Here is a 21,767-nt window from a genome sequence, read left to right as displayed (position 1 = left end):
GATGTTCTTCTTCATTCTTTAAGAGCTCAGCTCATGAATCTAGTGAAGTCTCTAATTCCTTCAGCCAGAAACAGTTTTTCAATTCTCTGGTGGCCCACAGGACTTTATACCTCTCTTATGACAGTACCTTTTTCCTTTTTTACATTTACAGATGTATGGGTCTCATGATACTCAATGACAAATTCCTGAAGAGTCATCTTTATACTCCCCATGGCACTTAGAAACATTCAAATTTTTACTGAATGACTAATGCACTTCCCTGTTTATGATAGTGATCCATTTTTTTAAAGAAACTCTGTAATTAAAAACATTATAAATATAAATGTGCCCATTACTTATACTTAATACAGTACTTGTTGGCAGTTGTACTTTTTCAAAAGTAAAGTTAGATATCAAAATCTGAACAAGAATGATAACTCTAATTGTAATATATCTTTTGGGAAAATCAGTATGACTTATAGTATCACTAGTTGCAATTTCTTGCTTCCAGGGAATATAACCTGAATTAAGTTTAATGGCTACTTATAATAGGAGACTAAAATTGAATCAAAAGGAGGACCTCTTTAGGAAGAGGTGGACTCAACTCTTAATTATTTTCAATAACTGCTAAGAATATTTTTGATCTTTTTATTCTGGGATGCAAAACAAAAAAAAGAAGCCCGATACCAAAGTATCATCTAAGAAGGTTTATGATTCTGTAATCTGCTTCTGATCTTCCGCTAAGGCAACAAAAATGCATGAGGAATAAAGTCTATTACTTAAACACACACGCGCGCACGCACACACACACACACACACACACACAAATATGTCTTTCTTTCCAATGGAACCTAATGTACAAACCACTATAGAACTTTCTTACTGAGCAACATCCTTTTGGAGGGGAAAAAAATATGTATAATTCCACTAAAGATCACAGACTTTATTATTTCCTATTCCACGAAATTAGCCTACAATTTATATAACCCTGAGAAAGGGAGACAAAGAAATTATAGATTCACATCATACTCAGAGCTCTGGCATATAAAACTAACCAAAAGGGATAGGATGCATTCTTGACTTTCTTCAAAATTTCAACAATTACCTTGTTTGTAAAATCACTCTAATGTGATCCACATGTTTTAAGCAAATAAGACTCTGTTATCAAAATACTACTAAAAGATTGCAATCTTCTTTTTCTGTACTTTGATGTTTGAGTTGAAGGTCAACTGTGACTGAGACTCAAAGATTCACATAAGTATGTCTGAGGAAAACAGAAAAACCCAAATACTTACAAAAGGAAGAAAGGAAGGCAAGGAGGGAAGGAAGAAGGAAGGAAGGATGGGGGGTGAATCAGGCAACTGACTACTAGCTCCTATTAGAAAAAAGATTATTTACTTTGTAATCTAGCTCCACTAGAATGTTTAAAACACGACTCAATTTGTAATAATTTATGCCAAACCTTTAAGAAATACACCTATCATAATAGGTATGTCAGTACTTATAAAAACATTGACAATTTCTGAGACAGTTATCAAGGCTATGTGGCCCGGACACCCCACAGGAAATTAAGAACACTGGATTCTATCTCTAGCTCTAACAACCTTTGATAGGTTCTAAATAGACTTTAGGGGATTTTTCAGAAACTTTTCCAATGAAATAGTTTGCGCTCCACAGTGAGGTGGATGCTACTAAATAGGTATTGCTTTTTCCTAAATCACACCTCTTTTTACGTCTGAACTCATTCTGCCAGACCTTTTCTAAAAAGGGGAGAATAAATTGCTAGAAAGATTCATTCTTAGTTAACAGACTTTTTTCAAAACAAAATCTACAGCTTAATAAAAGTGCCTCACGCAGCGTGAAGGGTAATGTTTTGAAATTTGGATGGGGATCTGGGGGGAGAGGTTTTATTTGTTTATTACATTTATTTTTTATTTATTTATTTTTTTGAAACAGAGGCTTGCTCTGTCGCCCAGGCTGGAGTGCAGTGGCTCGATCTCTGCTCACTGCAAGCTCCGCCTCTCAGGTTCAAGCGATTCTTCCATCTCAGCCTCCTGAGTAGCTGGTATTACAGGCTCCCGCCACCACGCCCGGCTAATTTTTTTTTAATTTTAGTAAAAATGGGGTTTTCACCACGTTGGCCAGGCTTGTCTTGAACTCCTGACCTCTGGTGATCGGCCCGCCTCAGCCTTCCAATGTGCTGGCTGGGATTACAGGCATGAGCCACCGCGCCCGGCCTCTTTTTTTACATTTAATGTGCTCTGGTCAAACGCTTAGCACTGTGTAAATAACCTAGAAGGTAAATAACCTAGAAGTGCCTTGCTGCCTTGCTGCCATATGGAGTCTCTGTCAAGGTAAAACAAACAGCTAAAAAAACCTCACAGAATGGTGTTTCTTAAAATTTTCCACCAAAATGCTAACAGCAGTGGAGGGTAAACTCATACTACTGAGAATATGAAGACTGGCCTCAATCAATGGGCTGGAGTTTGATCAAATTTTCATTTTATACCATTATAGATCTTGTTTTATTATTTGAAAATGATTTAGCTTATCTACCAGTAAATAAAATTAATAGTCCAAGAAAAGGTACCATGTTTTATCCTGGTAGGTTGCAAATCTCTAATTCACTTTCCCCAGGTTTACTCACAACTCAATTTGAGCACAGGATAAATATGAAAATAAATATCTATAATTGTAAGAGTGTAGGCTCACATGGGTCAAGGCTATAATGTGGACAAAGCTTTAGTTCCCTATTCCCATATTTCCTGATGATCTCAATGAGATTTTAATGAGACACCATAGACTTCTATCTCCTCAAGTGGGAAATGAAAGAAAATGTCATGGTGAAAAGCAGTTTGACTTCTTCTGAGACATAAGTATATTCTAACTGGTATTTTAAATTCCTGAAACAAAGATCTTTCTTTCTTTTATGGCTCATAAGTAATAAAACAAAAAAGTTTTATAGCAGTTGAATCAAAAGTCCTTATGTATCTGCAATTACACTTATTTAGGTTAATGATTCTAAAAGGAGTCAGGTAAAGGGCAGAGAAACCTACTAGAATCTTGGAGAGGAGACATCTAGCTTTTCAACTATATGTGGTATCAACTCACTCTCCAAATCGCCTCCCTGCACAACCACATCTTTCCTGCAACAAAGCCAGTTTCACTAATTACACAGAATAACCACCACAAGCAAGAGTATACCAGAAGGTAGAAATCTCAGGTATGTTGAGATAAAAAAAAATACTTAGAACTGCTGAAGGCTTAAAGTAGCTGCAGAGAGACTCTATGAGTGGCCCAGAAATTTATTTTGATTAAATGGTGGATTTATTAAGCATAGAGATATTCTGAATGTCTAGAAGTTATTATCAGAAGTTATCTTGCTTCTATGTATTTCTTTCAACTTTTCCATTTAACTTAAAAAAAATACATATGAAGTTCTTATGAAGGCATGATTTTCATCTCAGAATAAAAGGATAGCTTTCCTGTTGTTGCAGCTTGTAACCCAATAATATATTCCAGGTGGACAGGGAGGTAGGTAATAAGTATCATGAGTTTTTTTAAAGAGCTAAACTGAGGTTCAGAAGCTAAAGTTAATTCACAAAGTTCAGAAAGCTAAAAACAACGGAACTGGATCAGACTCACAGTCCAATATCCTTCCCCTCTCTCAGATCACCTAAACAGAGAAATCAAGATTTTTTGCAGCATAAGGGATCAAAAATAGTAAATGTACTTGTTTTAAGTTTCTATTAATACAATTATCAAAGACTGAAAATACTACTATAAAAAGACTTAACAGACACATATCTATAGCCTAATACATATATTATACCTATATATTCTTAATCACATTATTGCTTAATATCAGTTTATAAATTGGTCTACCTGACGTCAATCATTATTAAGGATACAACTTGGTTAGAATATTTAGATGATTCCAATAGACATCTTAGTAGTTTTGTAAAGGTTAAAATATCAGTTTCAAAGGAAAGATTGAAAGTATAATTTCATTTGTGTTCTACTTGCTAAAGATTTTCCTTCTGACCTGAGTGAGATATTTGAATAAACAGTTTAATAATTAAGAGATAACAAAAAAGGCACCTGAAATCAACTTCTTGTAACTCTGTCTACTCTCTAAACCAAAATCAAAAAAAGAGCTTTGAATCTCAAATTAAAACCTATCAGTTTTAGTGAAGAACAAAAATACACAACCATCAAAATGGAAATCCTATTAGTGATGCTTGTTTTTAAAATGAAACATTAGCTAGTCTCTCAGCATTCAAGCTTTACAATGAACTACTACTAGTTCCCCTAGTGACTCCATGTTCTCTTGCCTCTCTTTCTACATGTTGTGCCCACTGACAGAAGATTCTTCCACCATGTCCCTTCCTGGTTGACTCCTACGCATAATTTAGGTCTCAGCTTAAAAATCATTTCTTCCAAAAGAACCCCAAATATGTATTAGATATTTGCTTCACGATAGTCTTAACTTACCCATACTACCACATTAGCACAACATATTTTAATTGCTTATTTAGTTGTCTACCTTTCCCCCTTGACTGCCCTTTACAGGAAAGAGACTGTGTCTGTCTTCATGTAGTCCAGCATAGGTATCTAGCAAACAGCAAATACTTTAACTGAATTACTTTTATTTTAAGGCTGCCGCCACATAAACCTTAAAGATGTCAAATAAAACTCTTTGACTAAAACCTTTTGGAAATGAGGCATGGAGAGAAGGTTACCATTCAGTTTAGATAAGTGAATATACCAAATGGTCATCTACCTAGACATGTATTTAAACCAGGCACCTCGCCTCCAGGGCATCAAACTTCATCATATTTATAAATTATTTTTTTACTAGTCATTATTTTCATTTACAAATAAAATTTTTCAATTACATTTATCATATTAAGAATTCAGTTTAACTTATTTATTTTTTAAGATAGTGGGAAAAGACAAGAGGAGGAAAGACAAAATAGTCTAGGTTAACTGTTAAGGGGAATAATTTTTAATTTTTACAAGGAAAAAGTTTGAAGTGAGGAACTGAATTTAAATGGAGTTCTCTATCACTAAACCATCTATTCAATGGTATTTATATAAGCTAGAACTGTATTTTGAAAGCTAGTCATCATATATAGCCTAAAATAGTCAATATCTTTTTAAAAACCAAATTATAAATTGTTGAGGCCAGGCACAGTGGCTCATGCCTATAATCCCAGCACTTTGGGAGGCTGAGGTGGAAGAACTGCTTGAGACCAGGAGTTTAAGATCAGCCTGGGCAATATAGTGAGACCCTATTTCTAACAAAAAAATAAAATAACTAGCTGGGCATGATGGAGCATGCCTGTAGTCCCTGGTGCTGTGGAGGCTGAAGTGAGAGGACTGCATAAGCCCACAAGTTCGAGGCTGCAGTGAGCTAGGATCATGTCCCTGCACTCCAGCCTGGGTGTCAGAGTAAGACTCTGTCTCTAAAAACAAAACACAGCAAAACAAAAATAAATAAATAAACAAATAAATATTGTTGAAAGGTACTTCAAATCATTAAACATAAAGGCAAGAGTCCCATTTTGAATTATCACAAGCAATCTATGTGGAAGAATTGGGTCTAGTATGTGTAGTTAGTTCAGGTTGAGGAAACATCTTGTGGTGTAAAAAACTAAATTGATCATTTCATCATCAACCTTAGGACATGTAAACTATTAGGAATAGACATGGCATGTACAGGTGATGGGAAATATTTTGATTACTTTTTACTGGAAGCATCACCTTTAGTATTTTCCTTCACTTAACCATTTTACTTGGTACAAAGGATATAGTTTCACACACAAACATAAAATAATGCAGAAGAAAAATAGATGTCAACCTATAATAAGGTATGATATAGCTATGAAATGATCAATGTGCAAAGTAATTCCTGCACTGGTGGACAGACTTGAACAAGAATTACTAAATTCCATCTGTAGGGACATCATGTCAAGTTATGTATGAACAATAATAATTTCACAGTAATGGTGACAAAGGAACTATCCCAAGATGTTTTTACAACTCAGAATGGCAACAGACATAGTTGATTTATAACTAACTAAAGGATTAATGTCAAGGAGCTTATTAAAATTCACTATTTCCTTTAATTCTTGGAAATATGTTCAATAGTTTCTCTAAAGGGTACATATATAATGTAAATAAGCAGACAGAAATCTATGGCAGTTATACTCTTCATAAAAACAAAAATATTCTAATCTTAAAAGAAATCTCTTTTCAGATATAAGATTGGTATCTAAATTATTAAAATTATTTTATTTAATTTCTAGTTATTCCAGGCAGTTTCTGTGCCTCTAATCATCATTCTGCTAGGTAAAGTGTTTGGCATGAGTTTACTGATAAGGACTTAGACGGGGGGTATGGAGAAGTAATGTGCTAACCAGAGTTCTGGCATTTATAAGCTGTATGACCCTGGGTAAGTCATTTAGCCTTTACTAGGCCTTTGATTCCAGATGAATAAAGAAAGGATGATTTCTACATCCTCTTTAGTTGTAACATTAAGAAATTCTGAGTGCTTGAAATTCAAGCCATTTAAAATTTTCATACCCTGTGGTTGCCACTACAGACTACAAAATGTACAAGTAAGAATTAAAAATCAAACAAACCAAATAACCACTTGTAGCATACAGGCAGGGCTAAACTGTATATTAAACCTGATAAATCTGGTAATTTCACTTTTCTGACTACTGTCCAAAAAGTTTTCTCTCCCTAGAACCAGAGAAGCAAAGTTTGGCCCTGCCTATTATTTCCACAATCAAGGAAGTTTAAACTGAACTAAGTCCATGAAACGAAAAAAGTTAGCCATAGTGGGGCTGGCAGAGTTTCTTTTCCTGAATGATAGATTTAGTATCTTCCTAACCTTTAAAACTGATCTGTTGGCACTAGCTGTTAAAAGTATAGACCAGATCAGGAGAAGATGAAACTTTAAAACTAAAGCTCAACTAGGTTCTAGATAAAGAGGTTCACCTTAAAATCTGAAGTAAGTTAAAAATAAAAAATCAGTTGATATATAAAATGAGGCTTCTACCCTATAGAAGACAAAAATCACAAAATACTTTTAATCCATACAGGACTTCTTGCAGAGCAACTCAAAAGTATTTTATAGAAAGTACTCAATTAAGTTTCATGACACTTCTGCAAAGAGTCAGATATTACTGATATTTTTTTCAAAGGAAGCAAAAGAAATGAAGGAACCAAAGTTACTTTGCTGATGACATAGCTCCCTATTTTGTATCTAGTGTTGTAGCTTGTGAAAAAAGGTGCTTAGCCCCATAATAAATGATATTAACTGAAATGCCTCAGTTTTTAAAAAAATGTTGGAATTCCCACAAGATGTGAGTGCAGAGGATGTATATTGTCTTGCTTAGCATTTATCCTGATTACTTAATTCAGTATCTGTCACACTGTAGGCACTCATTATACATTTGTTTAATGAATAAAGGCTATTCATAGTAGCTAAAAATTACTAGATATGAGTTCATATATCAGGTAGTAAGTGCATTACATATATTATTTTATTTAATCTAGCAACAATTCAATAAAGTAAGTTATTACTCTTCATTTTACTGATAAGGAAACTAAGACCTAGGTTAAGTAACTTGTCCAAGATTACAAAACAATAAAGCCACGATTTAAACAAGGTAGCCCAACTTTAGATCTTAAAGATCATGATTGTAGAAAGAAAAGCACTAGGCTAGCAGTGAGAAACTCTTTTCTATATTCTACACCATCACCACTTCCTTGGAGAGAAAGGAAATTTCTTAGTGATCCATCTGCTTATAATGCCTAGTATAGTACCTTAGTCACATTACTATTAATTAAATGTTTCCTGAATACAATTAAAATCACACAAATTAGGCTTCATTTGAAGATAAAGTTACCAGCAAAGTCCACCTCAGTGGTTCTCAAAGCACAGTCCCTAAACCTAAAACTTTTGTCAGAAATTAAAACTCTCAGGCTGCACCCCAGACCTTCCTTATCAGAAAATGGAGTTTTATGAAGACTTCCAGGTGATTCTCATGCATGTTCATGCTACTCATATATAGTAGTCCGTATAAACTGGACTACTTTATATGATGATTATTTCATATTAAAATGAGTTCAATAATGTGAAATCATCCTACAGAATGAAAGGCATATCATTATAATTAAAATATTAAATTATGCTCCCTGAAAAAAACTCAGTGATTTTGCTAAATTCACATAAAAATGAGCATCAGAAATGAAATACATAATAAAATACTTTTAAAATAAAATACTGTTCTTCTAGATTTTATCTGGATAATGTATAGTATTCATGGATCCAGAGGAAAAGACAAGTATGTTCCATGAAGGACTACCTAGAAATCTAATAATCTGGTAATTGAGTGAATCAGCCCAGAGATCTCATATGCTGCACAAGCTCCTTACCTGACCAGTGTCCAGTGGAGATGCCAGATCTGTCTGTGCATGTCTCACTTACAGGCCTGAATACAGTCTCCCATCCACCAGTAGCATAGCGCCAATTCTGAGATTCCAAGATGAGTGTTCGCTGTGTGCCATATGCAATCATGAAGCAGTAGACCACATGATGGAGTTGACAGCCATAGCCACAGCCTTTGTTGATATTACACACCAGCTTCTTGGCTTTGCTGCAGTCCTTGGGATTCTGTCAGGGAGAAAGAGAAACAAAAATAAAGACAAGTACAGAGAGGTCAACTTCTCTTTTTTTTTTTTTTTTGCTTTCAGCTTCAGGGGCACATGTGCAGGTTTGTTTTATAAACTGTGTGTCGTAGGGGTTTGCTATATACCCCAAGTAATCAGCATAGTAAGTTATATGTGGTTTTTTGATCTTCACCCTCCTCCCACCTTTCACCCTCAAGTAGGCCCCAGTGTCTATAATTCTCTTGTGTCCCTATGTACTCAACGTTTAGCTCACACTTTTAATAAGAACATGAAGTGTTTGGTTTTCTGCTCCCGCATTAGTTTGCTTAGGATAGTGACCTCCAGCTCCATCCATGTTGCTGCAAAGGACGTGCTCTCATTCTTTTTTAAGGCTTCATACTATTCCATGATATATATGTGCCACATCTTTTTTCTAGTCTACCACTGATAGGTATCTAGGTTTATTCCATGTCTTTGAAATTGCAAATAGTGCTGTGATTAACATATAAGTGCATGTGTCTTTATAGCAGAATAATTTATATTCCTTTGGTTATATACCCAATAATGGGATTGCTGGGTCAAATGGTAGCTCTCTGAGTTCTTTGAGAAACTGCCAAACTACTTTCCAATGGTTGAACTAATTTACATTTCCATTGGCAATGTATAAATGCCCCTTTTCTCTGCAGCCTCACCAGCATGTTATTTTTTGACTTTTTAATAACAACATTCTGACTGTTATCTCATTCTGATGGTATATCACTGTGATTCTGATTTGCATTTCTCTAATGATTAGTGATGTTTCATACTTATTGACTGTGTATATGTCTTTTGAAAAGTGTCTGTCATGTCCTTTGCCTTTTTAATAATGTTGCTTTTTGCTTAAGTTCCTTATAGATTCTAGATATTAGACCTTTCATGGTTTGCAAATATTTTCTCCTGTTCTGTTGGTTGTCTGTTTACTCTGTTGATAATTTATTTTGCTGTTCAGAAGCTCTTTAATTAGGTTCCATTTGCCAATTTTTGTTTCTGTTGCAACTGCTTTTGGCATCTTCATCATGCAATCTTTGCCAGGGCCTATATACATAATGGTATTTCCTAGGTTTTCTTCTAGAGTTTTTATGGTTTTAGGTTTTACATTTAAGCCTTTTATCTATCTTGACTTAATTTTTGTATACAGTGAAAGGAAGGGGTCCAGTTTCAATCTTCTGCATATAGCTAGCCAGTTATCCCAGCACAATTTATTGAATAGGGAGTCCTTTCTCCTTGGCTTGTTTTTGTCAGCTTTGTCAAAGATTAGAAAGTTGTAGGTGTATGACTTTATTTCCAGACTCTCATTCTGTACCACTGGTCTATATGTCTGTTTTTGTACCAGTACCATGCTGTTTGGTATGGTGATACATGGTATGGGTACCATGGTGTTTGGTACCAATACCATGGTTACTGTAGCCTTGTAGTGTAGTTTGAATTCGGGTAATGCGATGCTTCCAGCTTTGTTCTTTTTGCTTAGGACTCCTTGGGCTATTCAGGCTCTTTTCTGGGTCTATATGAATTTTAAATCAGTTTTTTCTAGTTCTGTGAAGAATGTCATTGGTAGTTTGATGGGAATAGCATAGAATCTGTAAATTGCTTTGGGCACTATGGCCATTTTGATGATATTGATTCTTCCTACCCATGAGCCTGGAGTGTTTTTCCATTTGTTTGTGTCATCTCTGATTTCTTAGAGCAGTGTTTTGTAATTCTCCTGGTAGAGATCTTGCACCTCCCTAGTTAGCAGTATTCTTAGGTATTTCATTCTTTTTGTGGCAATTGTGACTAGGATTCCATTCTTGACTGAGCTCTCACCTTGGACTTTACTGGTGTATAGAATGCTACTGATTTTTGTACAGTGATTTTGTAGCATGAAACTTTGCTGAAGTTGTTTTTCAGATCTAGGAGCTTTTGGGTAGGGACTATGGAATTTTCTAGGTGTAGGATCATACTGCCTGCAAAGAGAGGTAGTTTGACTTCCTTTCTTCCTATTTGGATGCCTTTAATTTTTTTCTTTTGCCTGCCTGTCTGCTCTGGCTAGGACTTTTAGAACTATGTTAAATAGCAATGGTGAGAGTGGGCATCCTTGTCTTGTTCCAGGTCTCAAGAGAAAGGCTTCCAGCTTTTGTCCACTCGGTATGGTGTTGTCTGTGGGTTCATCATAGATGGGTCTTACTATTTATAGGTATGTTCCTTCCATGGCTAGTCTGTTGAGGATTTTTAACATGAAGAGATTCTGAATTTTACTGAAAGCCTTTTCTGCATCTATTGAGATAATCTTTTTGTTTTTAATTCTGCCTATGTGATGAATCACATTTATGGATTTGTGTATGTTGAACCAATCTTGCATCCCAGGGATAAAGCCTATTTGATTGTGGTGAATTAGCTTTTTGATATGCTGCTGGATTTGGCTTGCTATTATTTTGTTGAGGATTTTTACTTCTATGTTCATCAAGGATATTGGCTTGATGTTTTCTTTTTGTTCTTGTGTCTTTGCCAGGTTTTGGTATCAGAATGATGCTGCCCTCATAGAATGAGTTAGGAAGGAGTCTCTCCTCCTCAATTTTTTGGAACAGTTTCAGTAGGAATGGTGCCAGGTACTCTTAAATGTGTGGTAGAATTTGGCTGCCTATCCCTGGGCCTTTTCTGGATGGCAGGCTTTTTATTACTGATTAAATTTCAGAACTTGTTATTGGTCTGTTCAGGGTATGAATTTCTTCCTGGTTCAGTCTTGGGAGGTTGTATGTTTCCAGGAATTATTTATTGTAGGTTTTCTAATTTGTGTTCACAGAGGTGTTCATAATAGTCTCTGATGGTATTTTTGTATTTTTGTGGAGTTAGGGTGATGTTCCCTTAACTTCTCTTTACAGGTGACAGGTACCAAAAATCATAAAATAGGTCAGGACTGATCCAGTACGTTTCTTATTTAGGAAAGAATCCTGCTGGATTGGATTTCAATGAATCCAATGAAAACTATACGTACATATTTAAGGAGATTGCAGTGAAAAGCAAGTTTCTTGGGAAGAACTCTAAACAAATGTGAAATTAAGCAGTTACATTTAAAAAATTCTTTCACTTCTCATTTTTAACACTGTATTTTGTTTTTTATTTTTTAATTTTAAGTATAAGGATACATGTGTAGGTTTGTATACAGGTAAACTTGTGTCACGGGGGGTTTGTTGTACAGATTATTTAGTCACCCAGGTCTTAAGTCTAGTATTCATTAGTTATTTCTCCAGATCCTCTCCCTCCTCCCACTGTCCACCCTCCGATAGGCCCCAGTGTCTGTGGTTCCCTCTATGTGTCCATGTGTTCTCATCATTTAGTTCCTACTTATAAGTGAAAACATGCAGTATTTGGTTTTCTGTTTCTGCATTAGTTTGCTAAGGATAATGGCCTCCATCTCCATCCATGCCCCTGCAAAGGACATGATCTCATTCTTTTTTACAGTTGCATAGTATTCCATAGTATATATGTACCACACTTTCTTTACCCAGTCTACCACTGATGGGCATTTAGGTTGATTCCATGTCATTGCTATCGTGAATAGTGCTGCAATGAACATATGCATGCATGTATCTTTATAGTAGAATGATTTATATTCCTTTACGTACATATCCAGTAACGGGATTGCTGGGTCAAATGGTTTTTGGTTGAGTAATTTCCACACTGCTTTCTACAATGGCTGAACTAATTTACATTCCTACCAGCAGTGTATAGGTTCTTTCTTTCACTTCTTTATTACTCAGTCTCTTACTTCTTTCACTTCTTCATCACTTAGAACATGTAAATGGAATTATCTCTGAATTAAAAGTTGCATACATCAGTATCTTTATGAAAAAAGTAAAACAGTTCATTTATTCCAGCAGCACTTCAGCATTCTGAGCTTACCTATGATGAAACTCAAATTATCTTAAAAGACAAATTCTAATTTCTCTGTTAATTCCATCTATCTCCACAATTTTATATATTACAACAAAATCTACTTTTTCATTATGAAGTAAAAGCCACTGAGTAAAGGGATATCTGATTTCAACAATTACAAAATATCAGGCATGGAACATTTAAAAAAATCATACTTGATGATAGCTACCAGCCATTTTTACAACGGAATGTAGAATGTGTTCTATACTGGCTAACTTGAGATGTAGTATGCCACTTTTTAATTGGGAGATCCAGAAAGCAAATGTTTAGCTAACATGATAATTTCTTTTTCTTCCATCCTAAAGTTCAACTTTGCTTTAATTTGGATGAGCTATTGCTAAATTATTCCCAGGCATCTTAGTTCTTCATACAACAAAATTAGTCTGAGAAGTTCTCCTAGCTGTTTTGTCTATGTGAGAGAGGATGGGTGACTCTAAGAACAGAATCTTTTATCCTACATAGCAAGAGGCAATGTAACCAGTTCTCAATTTATATGAGCCTTGAATAATGCAGTCACCAAACATCAACTCTAAAACCATTTTCCAGGGATATCATCGGTCCTGTCAAGCAGAGCCCTAGAAACAAAAGCTGCAGTTTGTAAAATGATTCCAAAGGAAAAACTGAGAAGGGAAAATACAAGTTACCTCCAGAAGAGGTACCTTTCATATTCAAATGTGTCACAGCAAGCTGGTCTTTTTTTAGATTAAAGCAGAAATACCATCAAGAACCTGAGGAAGAGTTAAGAGCCTTTTTGAATCTGAGAGAACCCTGATAAAATTCAGCAAGATTTGGTCAATATTGCTTCCACAATCAAGTAGTAGAGTTGGTGATTCTTTGAAACTATGAACTCATGGCAGACTCCTAAAGCAATAAGCATTCTCACACTTGTTGCTATAGCCACAGAAGATCTGAGAGGAACAGAGAAGTGTGGTAACGTGTGGGAATGGGAGATCTGCATCATTTAATTTCTGTGCAATATTGTATAAGGATCCTGGGAATAAATAATATTCTCAAACTGATCCAAAGGTTTATTATTGACTCCATTTAGCAAAAGAATGGACAAATAACATTGACATTTGTCAGATTTTCATGAGAAATAGAATACTTGAATATCACTAAAATTCATATGAATGAAAAAGGAAATCTCCTTCATATCTTCTTCAATAAACCTTTTCTTTTAGAACAGTTTTTAGATGTACTAAATTACTGCAAAGATAGCACAGAGAATTCCCATATACCTCACACCCAATTTCCCCTACTATTATATCTTACGTTAGTCTTCTTCTTCTTCTTTTTTTTTTTAAGGAAAAAAAGAGTGAAGGAACATAATAATTGAAACATCTGACCTTTAGTTTGGAAACTATAGATTTTCTATTTAAAAGAAGACTCACATCTACATTTAAGAAAGTATATTCACTGTGTTAAGAACAGAGTTTGACTAGAACCTAACGCTTTGAGCACAAGAGCTGAGACCTAAAAGGGCAATCTGTACAAGTGGTTTAATGAATGATGCTTAGTGTATCTCAAATCAAGCTGAAGACAGACTATATTAATTCTTTTCTGTTTATCTTAAAAGAATTATGTCATAGAGGACACAAAGAAAGAAGTAAAATCTATTATGCTTGATTCTGAAATGAGAAATGTCTATACATATAAGGTGATGAATGGAAGACTCGAAGGGTGATACGAGAAAATGAATGACTGTACTGATAACAGTAAATGAAACACTGAAAAAGCTCAGAGTCACAGCCCATTTTTTTTGTCCAAATATTTAGAAGTCTGGAAAATTCAAAATAACTTGCTCATAAAAGTTCCAGGAAAAGGCAGAGGACACTAAAGAATAGAAAAGGTATTTATGTTCCTAACACAAGATTAGGTTTATCAGAGTACATATCTAGAAAAAAAATAAAGCAACAACTCTGAAATGAACAGGAATTTATTCTGATGAAAAGGAATTTTATAGAAAACCCCTATTCTAAGCTAAGCCTTTGTTATCCAGCATTGTTACAGAATAGCAACAAATATAAAGAGATTTATGGGACTCTATAAAAGGGATACAGAGCCATAGTTTCGTAGTTTTCAAATTTCTTACCAAATAGCTCTTGTCAGTTACCACTGATCCTAGTCTTATACTATCCAGTTGATGTCTGCAAAAGACTAGAAAATGTGTCATATCCATGAGCAAGATATATAGAAGGGTCTCATTACTAAAAGAAGCTTTACTCTAAACTATAAACACAATAAATTATGTTTTATAATATGAGATTTTTGTATATGGGATCTACTTAAAAGTCAGACTCACCAATAGGCAGATAAATTCTAGCTCCTTGCAATAATGATAATTCAAGTTTTAGAAATACAAGGTACATTTGTGAAAATTACCTAAGACAACATTCTCTAATGAAAGGGCTTGGATAGAGAGGTTAAAGATATGATTTTGGTCCAATGAAGGTTCTGCTATGAACTCAATTGTGTGATTTGGTTTCAACTGGTTAGTTTAAAATAGACACAAAAATTACCTCCCTACACAGCCTCTCCCTGTTCACTCACCCTTCTTTCTCAGAGCTACTATGAGGCTAAATAAATGAGATGGTATATGCACAAAATTAATTTGAACATACTTATTTATCCTCATAGTTTCAAGAAACATTATTTCACACTGAATAAATCCAGTTTTTTGTATGTGTGTGTTCTTTTTGAGTATTAGTTAGTGTTGCAAGGTAGCCCAATCACGGGTCTTTATATGCTAACAATGTTATGTAACATTTTTGTAATTATAATTCATCAGCAAAGCTGTCACCATAGTACATATAAATCAAGAAATAAGGATTTAAGATGTAACAGGATTCTTTTGAATTCAGTTCCCTTTTTATTTTCTTTAATTATTTTTGAGACAAGTTCTGGCTCTATTGCCCAGGCTGGAGTGCAGTGGCGCAATCATGGTTCACCACAACCTCAACTTCCTGGGCTCAAGCCATCCTCCCACCTCAGCCCCCCAAGTAGCCCAGCTAATTTTTGTATTTTTTGGTAGAGACGGGTTTTCCCATGTTGCCCAGGCTGATTTCGAACTTGTGAACTTAAGCCATCCTCCCACCTTAGGCTTCCAAAGTGCTGGGATTACAGGCATGAGCCACCACTCCTGGCCCATTATTTTCTTTTACACTATCTGAGGCGTTTCATCTGACACTATTAGTTTCCAAGAATGACCCTGCTTCAACAGAGCTGAAAGCTGTGTTTTTTCTCTCTGCCCTATAAATCAACAATTGGAAACAATACTTGAATTAGTAAGCCTCTAACCAAAATGGTATTTGAAGGAAAACAGCAGTCCTCAGAAATAAACGATTACTAATTCAGTAAGGTACCATCATAACGCTGACATATTTTACTTAGGTTAAAATATAAAAATAGTCACTATTAGACATATTTCAAATTAGGATACCAGGTTAATTTCCCCTTTGCAAAAAAAGAACAATTTTCAATCAACTAGTAAACCATAGGCGTTATTTTATTACTTAGGATTTATGGGTTTCCACTGACTCCACTTAGTAAATTAGTAGCATTGTGAATTATAAAATATTACCAAATAGTACTGATTGTGTGGCTTTTAATGATTTTTTTCTATGACTTTTAATAAAGATTTTTCCTACACTCCAATAAAAGCAACTTCAGAGTACAAATTTTCCAGCCACAATGTAATATCCCTCACCCGCCCAGAGTTACTACTGACCAAAAACACTGCAGAAAAAGGCTAAATTAACAACAAAGAAAACATTTAGTCAATATAAACTGGACATAATATCTCCAGCCATCTCTTGCAAACAGTAAATGCTCAATAACCATTAGTTCAACTGAATTACATTTACAGAGACAAAGGTGATGTCAAGTCCATAGTCATAAAAATAAATTAATAGGTGGCAAACCCTCTCAGGTTCAAGAGACCTGCACGGTCTCTTGATCCACTGTCCACTGCCCTTATCTATTTCACCATGATATCTTCAATACGAGATGCAGCAAGAAGTCCAGGATCAAAACACATATCTAGCTATTTCTGTAAACTGAAAATTAAGAATCAGAACCCCAGGAGATCCTTCCAACTTCTCTCTAAGAAATCCCTTCTATTGGAAGGAGTTAAGTCAAAGATAGCTCCTATTTCCAGTGAAGACAGTTCAGTAAAAACCAAAAAAACGGGTCAGGTCAGGTGAGTTAAATTGTACTGTGCTCTTTGTCTGCTCTAATAAGAAGACTAAACAGTTTTTCATTTGTTTGTTTAAAAAGATTTGCAATATCTAGCTTTGTGTTGCTAATGAAGAAAGAATTCATTAATAGGGTGTTGAAAGCATTTCATTATATTAGAAACAATCTGATTTTATTTCTCTAACATTATTTTCAAAACCAAGGAGAAAAGGTAATGAAGCAAATAAGAGAACTGAAGTATTCCATGTGGTAATTAAAATGAAGACTCTGGCATAGTTAATAACCATGAAAGAGACAGTTAAAAAGCATGCTCACTTTTAAAAGCCAAGACCGGAAATTATTGTCTCTTAACATATTAAACAAGAATATTTTCCATAGCAAAGTTAAGACTGTACTAAGGCATCCTTTCCACCCCTCTAGCAACCCGAACGATCTGTTCCAGGTAGTAAGGACAACACAATAGCTCAGGCCCAAGTAGTTTACCAAGTGCTTCGGGAAATTTCCCTATGGGTATTCTGTAAAATCTAAGAGTGGAAACTTAAGGGAGGAAAGATAGCAAGATACAGAGTTTATAGACTGAAAGACTACAGTAAAGGCAGATCGTTACTATACAGTCATTGAAGAGGAAAGCTTGTCTTGGTAAGTAAAGCCACATTTAGCTTACTTTAAATAATACATTTTAAAAACTTTTGCTCTTTACCTGTAAGTCTCTACTAAATGCTTTAAAGTCATTTTTAAAAGATGGAAATTCCATAAATCCAATAGAAAGCAACAAGCAAATGTGGGACATTTCTTCCATCGAGGCTTTCAAGACAGTATTCTGTTATCTCTGGGAGTTCCAGGTGGTCTCTAGAAAACCCTCAACTTAGATTCAAGGGACTTCCACGCCAGAATAACCTTGGTAATATTTTTCTGCTACCAGAAGGGCCACAAAGGAAAGGCAGATAATTAATGATTCATATTCTCATTCAAGAATATAATGTAAATAAAACTATCTCCAAGGATATAAAAGAAAAGCTGAGTTACACAAGGGGCCAGAATCTGACAATCCTATATAAATGCACAGAAAATGTATCTTCTCAAGCACCTCAACTTTTCTCTGTAAGTTTATACCCTAATTCCCAGGTCTCAGAATCAATTTAACTGTTGAGGTTATAAAGAGCATGCTTACAAAAATTAAGATTGAATTTCAGAAAGGTCCTCCATCATCATTTTAGTTGACAGAATTCATTTAGGGACTCTTTCCTCAAAACATATCATCAAGTATGATATGACAGGTACTCTTTTTAAAAAGCGAGTGAGAAGGCAAAAGAGGAGAGGAGGAAGTAAGATAGAAAAAAGGGGAGTTGGGAGGAGAATAGAGGGGAAGAAAGGTGGACAAGAGAAGAGGACAGAAAGGGGAAGAGGAAGAGGAAGAGGGTAGAAGGGGGAAAGGAGTAAAAAGCATGCCTATGAATAGTCAGCCCTGTCTTATTACACAGGAGTAAAAAGATAAAGTATTGATTCTCAGCATTTTGGCTAAGATCAAGTGTAAAAGATGAAGTACTGGCAAAAGGAAAACAATGGTTGAAACTGTTCCTGTGCAAAAGCTGCTCCAAATGTTTTGTTTTAAATAAAAGTCAGGGTTTAAGTTATACAGTTTTGCTGGGTTTTCCATTCTGCAAAGTACCATTCCTCTGGGTAGTACTGGTACTTACAGCACTTGTCTATTCACTGGCTTTAAAACCAAACCATCAACAACAATTAGACCAGATGTCAAATCTGGATACCTCTTCTCCAAGACCGAGTATTTGTCTCATTTCTCCATGCAGCTAGCCATACATGAAAAATACAGTGTTAGCTGAGCATGAATTTCTTTGGAATCCCCAGCTATTATTGTTTTTTTTTATGAAAAACAAAAAACAAAACAAAACAAAACAAAACCTCAAGACCACTTTTCTCAAACTACCTCAATGAACAGTACTGTTACACCAGTTCACATTTTATTCTCTTTTTTTTTTTTTTTTTGAGACGGAGTCTCGCTCTGTAGCCCAGGCTGGAATGCAGTGGCCGGATCTCAGATCGTTGCAAGCTCCGCCTCCCGGGTTCACGCCATTCTCCGGCCTCAGCCTCCCGAGTAGCTGGGACTACAGGCGCCCGCCACCTCGCCCGGCTAGTTTTTTGTATTTCTTAGTAGAGACAGGGTTTCACCGTGTTAGCCAGGATGGTCTCGATCTCCTGACCTCGTGATCCACCCATCTCGGCCTCCCAAAGTGCTGGGGTTACAGGCTTGAGCCACCGCGCCCGGCCCACATTTTATTCTCTTTACTCCTCAAAAAATTTTAACACTGTATTTATTTTACTTTTATTTTGAAATAATTTAAGATCCACAATAAACTGCCAAAATAGTACAGAGAGTTACTGTACTTATGGTGTACCTTCCAAAAAGCTTTCCCCAAGGAGAACATATTACTTAACCATAGTACATGATCAAAATCAGGAAACTGACATTACACAATACTATTAACTAAACTACAGACTTTTTAAGATTTTACCAGTTTTCACATGCACTCAGATTTTCTAACATGTATACACTCATGCAACTACCACCAAAATTAGGATACAAGCTGTACCATCAAAACAAAACAAAAACCCCTTATACTTCCAATTTAGAGGTACACTCTTCCCCAAACCTTAATCTCTGGAACCCACTGAACTGTTCTCCATCACTACAATTTAGTTACTTTAAGAGCATTATAAATGGAATTTAGATAGTTGTTAATCTTTTGAGACTGGCTTTTTATCATTCAGCACAATGCTCTTGAGATCCATCCAACTTGTGTGTAATAGCTGATTTCTTCTTATTACTAGGTAGTATTCTATTATGTGGATTATATCACAGTTTATTTACTCACTGAAGGATACTTGGGTTGTTTCCACTTTTTGGTGATTACGAACTAAGATGCTATGCACATGAGTGTACAACTTTCTGTGTGGACATGGTTTTTCTCTAGGATATACAGGAATGTGATTGCTGGATCATATTGGTAATGGTATGTTTATGGGGAACTACCAAACTGTTTTCTAGAATGGCTGTACCATTTTACATTCTCATAAGCAATGCATGAAAGAGCTCGTTGTTCCACATTCCTGGCATTTTTTATTTTAGCCATTCTGACAGGTAATTGTATCTCATCATGTCTTTTGCATTTCCCTAATAACTAATGATTTTGAACATTTTTTGTGTGCTTATTTGTCATCTGTATATGTCTTTTGTATAGCTGACTGTACAAGACTTTGCCTATTTTCTAATTAGATTGTTTCTTACTATTGAGATTAGAGAGTTCTTAATACATTATCTATACATGCCTTTGTTGGACATGTGATTTGCAGATTTCTCCCAGTCTATGGCTTCTCTTTCATCCTCTTTAACAAGGTCTCTGGTAAATAAAGTTTTTTTTTTTTTAAGCTTTGTTTTTCTTTTTTATTTTTTTTTTTGAGCACATAGTATGTATATATGTTTATGGGATACATGAAGTATTTTTACATAGGTATACAATGCATTAAAAATCACATCAGGGTAAATGGGGTAGCCATCCTTTGTGTTACAAACAATCCAGTTATCCTCTTTATTTTTAAATGTACAATTAAATTATTATTGACTGTCACCCTGCTGTGCTGTGAAATACTGGGACTTATTCTAACTATTTTTTGTACCCATTAACCATATCCCTTTACTCGCCCCCACAACTACATTTCCCAGCCTCTGGTAACCATCATTCTGTCTCTATCTCCATGAGTTCAATTTGTTTTAATTTTTAGCTACCACAAATAAGTGAGAACATGCCAAGTTTGTCTTTCTGTGCCTGGTTTATTTAACTTAAGATAATGATCTGCAGTCTCATCCATGTTGTTGCAAAAGACAGGATCTCATTATTTTTTATGGCTGCATAGTACTCCATTGTGTATAGGTATTACATATTTTCTTTGTTCATTCATCTGCTGATGGGCACTTAGGTTGCTTTCAAATTCTGGCTATTGTGGAAAGTGCTGCAGTAAACATGGGAGTGCAAATATTTCTTTAATATACTGATCTCCTTTCTTTTCATTATATACCCAGCAGCTGGGTTGCTGGATCATATGGTAGTTCAATTTTTAGTTTTATGAGGAACGTCCTAACTGTTCTTCATAGTGGTTGTACTATTTACATTCCCACTAACAGTGTATGAGGGTTCCCTTTTCTCCACATTTGTTATTTGTTTCTCAGCATTTGCTATTGCCTGTCTTTTGGGTAAAAGCCATTTTAACTGGGGTGAGATGATATCTCATTGTCGGTTTTTAAAATCTGCATTTATCTGATGATCATTGATGCTGAGCACCTTTTCATATGACTGCCATTTGTATGTCTTCTTTTGAGAAACATCTATTCAGACCTTTTGCCTACTTTTTGATCAAATTTAGTTGCTTGAGCTCCTTTTATATTCTGGTTATTCATCCCTTGTCAGGTGGGCAGTTTGCAAATATTTCCTCCCATTCTGTGGGTTGTCTCTTCACTTTGTTGACTACTTCCTTTGCTGTGCAGGCAGAAGGTTTTTAACTTGATAAGATCCCATTTGTCCATTTTTGCTTTGGTTGCCTGTGCTTATCGGGTATTACTTAAGAAACCTTTACCCACTCAAACCAATGTCCTGGAGAGTTTCCCCAATGTTTCCTTTTAGTAGTTTTATAGTGTGAGGTCTCAGATTTAAGTCTTTAATCCATTTTGATTTGTGGATATGGTGAGATTGGGGTCTAGTATCATTCCTGAGCATAAGGATATTCAGTTTTCTCAGCACCATTTATTGAAGAGACTTTCCTTTCCCCAGTGTAAGTTTGTGACTTATGTAGAAAATGAGTTTACTATAGACGTACAGATTTGTTTCTGGGTTCTCTATCCTGTTCCACTGGTCTATGGTCTATATGCCAGTACCATGCTGTTT

At 35.4% G+C, this 21,767-nt stretch overlaps 1 protein-coding gene across 6 annotated transcripts in view; it reads right to left on the bottom strand.

Moving 5' to 3' along the window:
* The window catches only part of FUT8 (fucosyltransferase 8), a 352,844-nt gene that overhangs the window by 65,154 nt on the left and 265,923 nt on the right, over window positions 1-21,767 (bottom strand). For all 6 annotated transcript variants that reach the window (XM_025391950.1, XM_025391955.1, XM_025391953.1 and 3 more), the window contains one exon: window positions 8,431-8,668. In XM_025391950.1, the coding sequence (XP_025247735.1) occupies window positions 8,431-8,668 (238 nt within the window). The remainder of the gene's footprint in view (window positions 1-8,430; window positions 8,669-21,767) is intronic.

Source organism: Theropithecus gelada, chromosome 7b (genome assembly GCF_003255815.1).
Source record: "Theropithecus gelada isolate Dixy chromosome 7b, Tgel_1.0, whole genome shotgun sequence".
Classification (NCBI taxonomy): Eukaryota; Metazoa; Chordata; class Mammalia; order Primates; family Cercopithecidae; genus Theropithecus; species Theropithecus gelada.
This window is presented reverse-complemented; position numbering and strand designations above follow the sequence as displayed.